This window comes from Mus musculus, chromosome 16, assembly GCF_000001635.26.
Source record: "Mus musculus strain C57BL/6J chromosome 16, GRCm38.p6 C57BL/6J".
Taxonomy (NCBI): domain Eukaryota; kingdom Metazoa; phylum Chordata; class Mammalia; order Rodentia; family Muridae; genus Mus; species Mus musculus.
The window spans coordinates 89,009,605-89,020,798 of NC_000082.6; the positions used below are offsets into that span (position 1 = coordinate 89,009,605).

Sequence of the window (11,194 nt, forward strand, 5' to 3'; positions counted from 1 at the left end):
TTGAAGATGATTTTGTAATTATATTTATGTACAGAGAACTTAGTGTACGTTTAACCCAGTTTAGTGGCGAGTTCTTTAGCCTTTGCTTTTTCCACTTGGCAACGCGAGCCACAGACTTAGGACCCATAATGTTGCCTCCCCAGTGGTGGCGGATCTTGTCATATCTGTCATTATAATTGGTCCTTATAGCTTCCACCAGCTTAGCCAGAGTACACGTGTCTTCTGAGTTAACCTGTGTGAAGACAACAGTGGTACATGTCTTCCTGTGGACCAGGTGCCCCAGCCTGGCCTTTCCCTTGATGATGCAGTAGGGCACCCCCATCTTTCAACACAGGGCAGGTAGGAAAACCACCAGCTCAATGGGGTCTACACCAGCTGAGCCTTTTTTTGTTTTGTTTTGGTTTTTGGTTTTTGGTTTTTCGAGACAGGGTTTCTCTGTGTAGCCCTGGCTGTCCTGGAACTCACTCTGTAGACCAGGCTGTCCTGGAACTCAGAAATCCACCTGCCTCTTCCTCCCGAGTGCTGGGATTAAAGGCATGTGCCACCATGCTTGACTTTCAGCTGAGCCTTCTTGTTTTTCACCATGGTGGTGACTGTATTGATTCCTGCTCAGAGGACAGGTGGTCTCTTACTTTCTAAGTGTCTGTTTGGCCACAGCATTTAGTAGACTGCCACAAGATAGTTTCCCCTCCCGTCACACACACACACACACACACACACACACACACACACACACACACAATTATATACAAGTGACAAAGGAATTACAACATGATAAACAGGAAATAATGCAGAAGAAATTTCATTTTATTGAAAAGTAAAATTATAATTTTCCCTACATATCAGTGCCCTGGGATTTTATAAGCAAATGACCAAAAATCAGCCAGCAAGCGTAAATTCTCAGTAGAATCCAGAAAGTCTTCCATAGCAGCATGGGCGATAGGTACTGTAGGCATAGCGAGAGCCACAGCCACAGCCATAGCCGTAGCCCAGGCCACCATAGCCATAGCCAAGGCCACCATAGCCGTAGCCCAGACCACCATAGCCATAACCCAGGCTACCATAGCCGTAGCCCAGGCCACCAAAGTAGTTTCCGTAGCACATGCTGTCAGGAATTGGAGTTTTCTTGAGGCAGATGAGGAGCTTGTGGTGTGTGAGTCTGCTGCTAACCAGGTGTGGGTCCTTTTATACTGCCTGAATGGCATGTGGGGCAAACCACAGAGTCCTCCAAACTCATTAGCATGAAAAGAAACGACAGATACGCCCTCAACAAACATGCCAGCCATGTGTGCAAGATGAAATTGTCAGTGTCAGGATTTCTAAAAGCTGAGATCATGAAACTCCTGGTGACTTCTCTGCTTCTGTGTCTTTCAGAGATGGCCTACTTAAACTTCTAGTTGTAAAACTGACCAGAGTCTGACATAACAACATAAAATACTTGTGTCGTGCCTCCCAAGAGTTAAAGTTTTCCAGTTTCTATCTCTGGGCTAACTACACTCCTTGTCCATCTGAGAAGCCTTTAGACGGCTCGCTTCCTCCGTTCACGTCAGAAAGAAATGTCTGAACCCCCGTTCTTCTTGTCTGCTCTAGGTTTACGTTCCATGCGTACATTGGTTAATTTTTCTTCATTTTATATGACACCAAAATCTTCACTTCCCATCAAAGTGTTGCTTTGTTCAGAGGTTTAGTGATAATTTTCCCGAGCCCTGCATCTCCGTTTCTAATGGCTCCAGATCACTAGTGTGTTTTTCTCTGCTCCCCCCCGCCCCCCCTTTTTTTTCTTTTGGAGAGCTTCTATATCTGTACTGCATTTACACTACTCCTGTCCCCAACTCCCTCTCAAATTTATGATCTATCCTTCTTTAAATTTTATTGTATATGCATGTTAGATATACATACATCCTTCTGGACCTATTTCAGGTTGGTCGATGTATATGGATTTAGGGTGACTGCTGGTATTGCATAACTTATCAGAGGACTAGTTCCTGAAGAAGACTGAATATCCCTGTCTCAGCATCCAATCTGTAGCTTTTCATCATCAGGTGGGACCTTGTGTGTTCCCCTCTCCCTGTTGTTCTTGTACTGGTCTCACAGGACAACCATGTTTTTGATATTTCATGAGTGTAGCTTCCTTGAAATATATTAAATATGTTAAAGACATTATCACAATACAAGCATTCCCTTTCCACCACCCCACCCCCCATACAGAAATGAAGCACAGGGACTTTAGAAACTCATTCATTTGTTGTTTGACTTGCTTACTCATCAAGTCTTTGCCAAGGGTCTCTCATTCCCAAAACCGTTAGTGGAATATATGCACAAAACAACCAGCCTCTGTTTTCTAAAAGTATCAATGAAATAAATGAAAAAGGAGGAAGCTTATAAGAATAAATTAGGCACCAATACTTCTAGACTGCAGTTTTCCCTCTCTCCACTCCTCCTAGTCCCCCTCCCTTATCTCCCCCTTTTAACCCAGATCTAATCTTAATAAAAGCAAATAATTGTTAGATGTGGGAAAGAGAACATGTTCAAAGTAAATTATATATTCATACAAGAATATCTTTGTGAATTCCATCACAATAGAAAATAAATATAAATCAATATAAATGCTATACTAAGAAAAAATATATGTACAGAGGAAAGAAGCTAGAATGATTTCACCATTATGAATGATTAGGGGGTTGAGGATTTAGCTCAGTGGTAGAACACTTGCCTAGCAAGCACAACGCCCTGGGTTCAGTCCTCAGTTCTGGGGAAAAAAAAGACAAAATAAATAATTAGAAGAGAGCAATTATGAGATGGAGTCAGATACAGAAAGTTCAGGTTGCGAAATAGTGGCTCACTCTTGGGTTCATAAACTGGTTCATAAACTCAAAAGCTGAGACTAAGATAAAAACTGAGGATCTGGGGAGACCATAAGAAGGTTAGAGCCCTAATGTTGAGGATGGCTTCTGTAAAGGACTCATACTTGCTATAGAAGATATCATCTTAGAGTCTTTATAGTTCCTCAGCCTTTCTTTGAGATGTGTGCACTTGAGAGTTATTCAGGGGCTATGCTGCTGCTCTCTTTAGATCAGCCCAGGTTTCTCTCTTGTTTCACTGTCTGGGTCATATTCTATTTCTATGTTATTATGTACTGCTAGAGTCTTGTCTGTTTATAATATCACAATGCAAGTGATATAAGCTCCCTCATTATTGATAATGTTTGGGTCATTTTGTGTTGAATATATATTATTGCTTCATTTTCTTTTTTATTGGTTATATGATTTATTTATATTTCAAATGTTATCCCTCTTCACGGTTTGTCCTCTGCAAACCCCATCCCATTCTCCTACCACCTGCTTCTATGAGGGGGCTCCTTCACCTACCCACATACTCCTGACTCATCAACCTAGCATTCTGCTAAGCTGGGGCATCAAGCCTTCACAGGACAAAAGGCCTCTTCTCCCATTGATGACAGATAAGGCCATTCTCTGCTACATATGTAACTGGAGCCATGCATCCCTCCATGTGTTTTCTTTGGTTGGTGGTTTAGTCCCTGGGAGCTAAGGAGATTCTGGTTGGTTGATATTGTTGTTCTTCCTATGTGGTCACAAACTCCTTCAGCTCCTTCAGTACTTTTCCCAATTCCTCCGTTGGGGTCTCTGTGCTCAGTACAGTGGTTGGCTACAAGCATCCACATCTGTATTGGTCACTCTCTGGCAGAGCCTCTCAGGGGATAGCTCTGTCAGGCTCCTGTCAGCAAGGGCTTCTTGGCATCAGCAATAGTGTCTAGGTTTGGTGGCTACATATGGAATGGACCCCCCCCCCCAGGTGGGGCAGTCTCTGCTTGGCCTTTCTTTCAGTTTCTGTCCCTGTATTTATTTCCTTTAGACAGGAGTAATTCTGGGTTGGAAGTTTTGAAATGGGTGGGTGGCCCCTTCCTTCAACCAGGGGCTATGCCTAACCTCTCATTGAATATATTGTGCAGTCATTCAGCAGTTTACACAAATGTGTGCAGATTGGAAAGACTGTGTGAGAGTATGTTAAGCATTCTGTTGGGTCATCAAATACTTGTACTATTTTACAGTCTGTGATTATTTCATTCCTCTCAAAAATGTCTACTATAGTTACTCATTTTTATTTTGTTATAAAAAGAGCTTTGCATTCTTGGCATTGATTCGTTCACCCATTTTCTTCCTTTGTTCAAAGCATTATGACTATTCCCAGTGACTGTCTAGGGCTCTTCCAGCAAGATCTTCTTAGAGTCTTCATGATATTTCTCTGAGGCTTTACTCAAATTTTTACTTTCTCCAATGTTCAAAGCACATACTGCACTTTCTATTTCAAACCCTGAAATATTTGAAATTCAGAACATCTTAGTACAAGACAATACATTCTTTGGTCAATTAAATTTTAAGAAGATTACTCATAAAGTATGTTTAATATATACAATACATTTCATTTTGAAGAATTCTCTAATATTGTGAACTTAGGAATTCCAAGAGAATGAGCAGCTTTTATACTATTTCCAGTAATTTTTCATCACAAATGTTTATTGCGATCGATGATATTTACATACGTGGAGAATTTGCTGACTCTTCAAAATACACCATAGGTACAAATCACTTCTTTTACAGGAAAGTTTTCAACAAACATGTTAAGATCAAGTAGATAAAATTTATTTATTAATAAATACTAATTGAAAAACAATAGGTTGGCTCAAGGTGGAAAGACACTTATTGCCAAATATAACAACTTGAATTAGTCCCTAGTACTCAGATAGAAGAAAAGAACTGAGTTCTACAATTTGTCCTCTGGCACACACATGTGCCCCGTGTCTCACATGTACACAGGCATATAAACACACACACACACACACACACACACACACACACACACACACACAGAGAGAGTAGAGTTTGCTCAGTGTTTCAAAAGCCTTGTTGCTTTTATTGAGGACCTAGGTCCAATTGGGAACACACACAAGGTGGCACACAACCTTTTAACTCCTATTCCAGAAAATCTGACATTCTATGTTGCCCCTTGTAGGCACCAGGCACACAAGTATTACACAGACATGCTAATTTCATCCTAACAGTATGTTCAGCATTCTGTTTACTAAACAGTGTACACATAAACACAAGTATAAACTTTTGAGTTACTAAAACTATTGAAGTTTTCACTATGTTCATTTATTTATTTGAATTTTTATCACAGTTGATGGAATCAGTAACACATTTCTTCATCAATCTGCTAAGTAAGTGTCGGGTATCGTCCAAACAATCTCCTCATTTTCAGTGCCCCTAAATAATTCACAATTTACCTTGGACAAAGAAGTGTTAAAGGTATCTTATGGACAAATGTTGAAGGCTAAGATGAAAATAATAATCTGTGGTTATAAAAGCAGGCCAACTGAAGCTATCAAAAATGCTCCAGTGTCTATTTGCATACCAGTGTCTTTTTAAATTGTAACTTAACACCCAGTGTTACCTGTAACCGCTTACATTGTTGTATAATGTGATTAAAGCTACCATGATTTGTAATAGATGCTTCTCTAACATTTTAAGTGTTTTCTTAACAGCACATAAATATATTAGTCATAAAATTAGCCAATGGCACAAGCCCATAGTGGGTCCCACCCACACTGAGAGAATATAAAAGGGCCTCCACTCAGGCAGAAGTATACAGACTCAAGTCACCTACTCTCCTCTCTACTCAAGAACAACCTCAACAACCAGCACCATGTGTGGCTACTACGGAAACTACTATGGCGGCAGAGGCTATGGCTGCTGTGGCTATGGAGGCCTGGGCTATGGCTATGGAGGCCTGGGCTGTGGTTATGGCTCCTACTATGGCTGTGGCTACCGTGGACTGGGCTGTGGCTATGGCTATGGCTGTGGCTATGGCTCAGGCTCTCTCTATGGCTGTGGCTATGGATGCGGTTCTGGCTATGGATCTGGATTTGGCTACTACTAAAGACATCATAAGAGACTCTCATCTTCTCCAATTGTGACTTTAAGATTCACCAAAAACACTGAGCCTCCTTTCTGAAGATGATGTTGCCAAGAAGTCTATTAGGATCTGCTGTGACTTGTATAGAGGCCACATGCTTCCTGGATGTCCCTCATAAAAAGAGGCAATGAAATTGACATGACTTGTGTCACTTCCATGGTTCTCAGTATAATATCATCAGAACAATGGCCTTGATGACTCTGACTCTTGGCCTCATTTATCTTGTCTCTAATAAACATCTTTAATTCAAAATAAATTCTAGTTTTATTTCATTTATCAATCTTGAAAATGTGTTATTGCAATGGTTGGTTTCAGCATCCATGAAAGACAATGAACACTCTCTTGGATGTCACCTACTATTACTGGCTCAACTTCTTTACTAAGTTCAGGTTTGTCATCCCATGAAAATGTGTTTCTGTAAAGCTCAGCTTCGCATTCCATTAGTGAGGAAAGATTTGTCCTGCTATGTAACTCAAATATAGACACTACTTTGTATAAATTCACTTAATTAGCATCTGGGAACCAATGGAGTTAAAATTTACATAAATTTTATAAACCTTATGTCTCAAAGCCAACTACTGCTTTCTCATCTTAATTCCTACCCTACAAAAATGGTTTGCTGTCTAACAGTATTTTGTGAAATACTCACACACAATCTTGCATACACTGTCTCCTTTGGTTTGCTATTAGAAGGAAGTCACAGGCCAAGTAACAATGCAGAGTAAGAGCTCATGCTCTGCCCACAAAGGTTAGTGCCTCTGCCATGATAGGAATTAAATATATCCCTGCATTCAACATGCCATGTATGTTGGGGTTTTTATGTTGGAGAGGCTTTGGTAGAATTTTATGGATTAGACATCTAGAAATGCAATTGCTTTTTTCTCAACAGAGCTTGGCCTTTGTCTTCTGCTGCTTCCAAAGAAAGTAACTCCTTTCTGGTATCCATTTTGTATGTCTGTTCTTCTTAAGGGAAGGATCTATTCTAAGTAGGGCTTTTAAAATTATAAACATTAACTTCTGCAAAGCCATCACATGTCACTTGAAATATACCGTCAATCGCTTTGCTAACATTAAAGCTGTCAAGTAGAGCTTTAGCGTTTTCATTTTCATTGGCCCATTGTTGGCCATTCCTGGAGACCCAATAATCTGAGGTACACAGAAGGCTGAGGCAGGAGGTTTGCAAGTTCAAAGACATCCAAGATAGCTTGTCTTTAAGGGAAAAAGTCAAAGGAGTGAGAATATAGTAGCAGAATACGGAGCTTTCGCAGCATGAAAGAATATCTATCTGCAATACTGTGTACCATTAAATACACACTGAAATAAATAAGTGTATCTCATTTCTGTATTCCTCATAACTAATCTGTTTTCTATTGATTGTCTCCTTCTTTGTACCTACTTTGGTTTATTGAGTAGTGCTTCCTGAAGTTCATTAAAGTGTGAGTAATAATTGGGTTTTCATTACCTTTTCATTTTTACTGACAAAAGTGTTTAGTGGTGTGAATTTTCTCTAATTACTGCTTTATTTTGGTAGGTTTTCTTCAAGTGTAATCTTATTGCTATTACTTACTTTGAAATGGTAATTTTATACTTTTAGACCACATTTTCTCACTTGCCTGGAAGTTGTCTAATCAGAGATTTCCTTTCCATCTCAAGAGCTTGTCTATGTTTATTGTTGTTGTTGTGAGCAATTTTAGCTTTGCTTCGTGGCAAGCAGAGAGAATTTGTACAAGCTTCTTTTTCCTTGTACCTTGTATCAGTGTTTATGTACATTCTCTGGAAACCTATAGAAAGATTTATTCTTTCTTATTTTTATAAAGGTTAAATGTGCATATGTATACATAACACAAATGCATCAAAACAAGCAAATAAGTGCTTCAAATATATTGTTTAAATGTGTTCTCTAATTTTATTCTACTTGGTATATTTGTTATGTAGCAGCCAATTAAACCTTCCTGTCACTGTGTTCCTATGCATCCCTCCCACAAACAATGTTTTTCTGTGTGCATTTTTTTTTTGAGGATTCTTTTTTAAATTAGATATTTTCTTCATTTACATTCTTTTTTATTAGATATTTTCTTTATTTACATTTCAAATGCTATCACAAAAGTCCCCTTTACCCTCCCCCCGCCCTGTTACCCAGCCCACCCACTCCTGCTTCCTGGCCCTGGAATTCCCCTGAACTGGGGTATATAATCTTCATATGACCAAGGTCCTGTCCTCCCAATGATGTTTGACTAGGCCATCTTCTGCTACATATGCAGCTAGAGACACGAGCTCTAGGGGTACTGTTTAGTTCATATTGTTGTTCCTCCTATAGGGTTGCAGACCCCTTTAGCTTCTTGGGTACTTTCTCTAGCTCCTCCATTGGGAGCTGTGTTCCATCCAATAGATGACTGTGAGCATCCACTTCTGGATTTGCCAGGAACTAGCATAGCCTCACAAGAGACAGCTATATCAGGGTCCTGGCAGCAAAATCTTGCTGACATATGAGATAGTGTCTGGGTTTGGTGGCTGTTTATGGCATGGATCCCTGGGTGTGGCAGTCTCTGGATGGCCCTTCCTTCCATCTCAGCTCACTTCATTTCTCCTTAGAATGGGGAACAAAATGAAAGGAGTTACAGAGACAAAGTTTGGAGCTGTGTGCATTTTTTAAGGTCCTAGATCCACTCTTCAAAAATGCAAAGATGACAACAAGATACAATAAGTAAAAGAACAAAAAAGAAGGGAGAGATGATAGAGAGCAGAAAAGAAGTGGGAAAAGGGAAGGAAGGAAGGAAGGAAGGGAGGGAGGGAGGGAGGGAGGGAAAGAGGAGGGAGGGAAGAAGGAAGAAGGGAGAGAAGAAGGAAGGAGGGAGGGAAGGAGGGAGGGAGGGAGGGAGGGAGGGAGGGAGGGAGGGAGGGAGGGAGGGAGGGAGGGAGGGAGGGAGGAAAAGTGGAAGAAAGAAAAACCTCAATGCTCAGATAGGCATAATGCTGCTTCACATAAATGAGATATTTTTCAACAAGATACATCTCTGGTGACTGAGGTGGTCAGGATGAAAAGTGTCTTGTGTGAATTTAAGTATTTCTGGCTTGAATTCTTTGATATTAGGATCACTTATGTGTTATAGAACTCATCTTCTTAGATAATTTTATTAATATTTTTACCAACTTTCAGAATATCTATTTCATGTGTTTGTAGCATAATGAGACTTACGTTATTTATGAGCATAATCAGAATCTTTTCCTGTTGTCTGATTAAGTCCATTAGGATATAGTGATCTGGTTGACGTACTTCATGTCTGAGCTTCATGCCTATTGCTATAATGATGTACCCTGGCAAGAATCAGCTTAGAGGAGAAAAGGTTTGCTTGAACTCACAGTACCAGGTTATGGTCTATCACAGTATGGAAGTCAAGGAAGCAGGGACAGGAAGCAGCTTCTTATATCACTTCTGTAGTCAAAAGCAAAGAAAAATAAATGCATGTGTGCCTGCTATTCAGTTCAATTTCTCTGCTTGGATACAGGCCAGAATCCAAATCCAGATGCTGCTGCAGGCCACAATGGACAGACCTTCCATCATAGTAATTGCAATCCATTAATTAACTGAGCAACATTTTAGTTGTCACATAGAACTTATGCATACCCATGCAATACCTTGAGATGCTTTGATAGATGATTGTTCTATACAACCCTCAAACCAGGCTGTGCTTATCTATTCCAATAGTTTTTATGAATCATTCAAAATACTTTCTGTTACTCTTTGGAAAGATATAGATCATTTTTATTATGTCTATGTTTCATCATCACTCTCTTGAATTGCATTTTTTATTATCAATATTAAAATTATATTTGAATTTATTCTCCCTTGGGCAGAATTTATTCATCCTGCATACAGCAACATCTTTGACCAATTGTGATTCTTGTATATGGTTTTCATTTTCATTTGTTAGTGAATTTCAAAATTTTAACCAAGATGATATTTGGTATATCCACATTTCTAATTATAGATATCAAAACTAGTGACAGTATCATAAATATAATATACATATAAAACAACCTTTAAATACTTAAAATACACAGAACAATCAAGATTTTCAAAAGGCAACCTTTAATAAAGGTATATTCATAAAATTTCTTAGATAAATTAGTTGGTTTATAATGAATACTTCATACTACTAGCATATATAGTATGTTATACTGGTTTGTACTTGTTGATAGTCTTAAATGAATCAGAATAGTATTAAAGAAATGTTCTTCATTAATGGAAACTCCAGATCATTACAATGTCATAAGTTCTGTTGGCACATAATAATCTAAGACAGCTGTTACTTGTCAGTCTCTGTGTGAACAGATGACAGCATTAAAACGAGGAATGCTGAAAGAAAGAGTGTCTTATAAGAAAAAGTATAAGTGTCGGTTCCTCTGCAGAAGCAAAAACCAGCATCTTCCATAGCAGTGTGGATGGTAGCAGGCGTATCTGTAGCCCCCATAGACACAACCTAGACCTCAATAGCCTCAGCCCAGCCATCCATAGCCATATCCTAGGTCTCCATAGCCACAGTTATTGGAAAGGCTTGTGGTAATAGGATTAGAGTGCTCAGTTGTGTGCCTGAGTAAGTATCTATAGAGTTTCAAGTTCCTGAGGCTTTATATACAGAGTGAATGATGTGTAGGGCAAACCACAGAAACTGCTGGATTCATATTAGCAAGTAACTGGAATCGAAGTCATCTGAAATGTCTCTCACAACCAATATACTCAAGAACACATTGTCATAGGGCAGGGTCTATAAACTATTATGTCCTTAACTGAAGTTCTTTCTTATTTCTGAGGAATGTTTGCTCCAGAAACCAAAACTAAATTCCATTGCTACTTACTATAAACAATATTGCTGATATGGGTTTTACCTTCAAAGAATTTGCTTTTGGAGGTAAATATCTTTTGGAGGAAGATATGGGGTGTTAGGAATGATTTGCAGATCTTTGAATGAATAATATACTTTAGTATTTTCTTGGTTGCAATATTATTAATTTTAATTTTTCTTGATAGATAAATACATACATGATTACATAGGTATATACATGCCTTACATATGTGTATATATCATTTAATTTACAATTCAAAGTAATGACATTATTAGTTCTAGATGTTTAAACTCATGAATTATGTTCATATAGAAATGGAATTCTTCTGGAAGTTTACACTTTAGAATCTATCAAA

The 11,194-nt window shown here is 38.9% G+C and overlaps 2 protein-coding genes across 2 annotated transcripts; one reads left to right on the forward strand and one right to left on the reverse strand.

Moving 5' to 3' along the window:
- Window positions 1-775: 775 nt before the first annotated feature.
- Window positions 776-1,155, reverse strand: Krtap22-2 (keratin associated protein 22-2). Its single transcript, NM_001191018.1, has one exon. The coding sequence runs from the start codon at window positions 1,102-1,104 to the stop codon at window positions 901-903; it is 204 nt and encodes a 67-aa protein (NP_001177947.1). The 5' UTR covers window positions 1,105-1,155; the 3' UTR covers window positions 776-900.
- A 4,517-nt stretch (window positions 1,156-5,672) lies between these two features.
- On the forward strand, window positions 5,673-6,242 carry Gm10229 (predicted gene 10229). The gene has a single exon (NM_001199334.2). The coding sequence runs from the start codon at window positions 5,725-5,727 to the stop codon at window positions 5,956-5,958; it is 234 nt and encodes a 77-aa protein (NP_001186263.1). The 5' UTR covers window positions 5,673-5,724; the 3' UTR covers window positions 5,959-6,242.
- Window positions 6,243-11,194: the final 4,952 nt, after the last annotated feature.

Excerpts from the sequence above, each read along its gene's own strand:
- Krtap22-2 (NM_001191018.1), bottom strand. The coding sequence starts at position 1,104 with ATGTGCTACGGAAACTACTTTGGTGGCCTGGGCTACGGCTATGGTAGC.
- Gm10229 (NM_001199334.2), top strand. The coding sequence starts at position 5,725 with ATGTGTGGCTACTACGGAAACTACTATGGCGGCAGAGGCTATGGCTGC.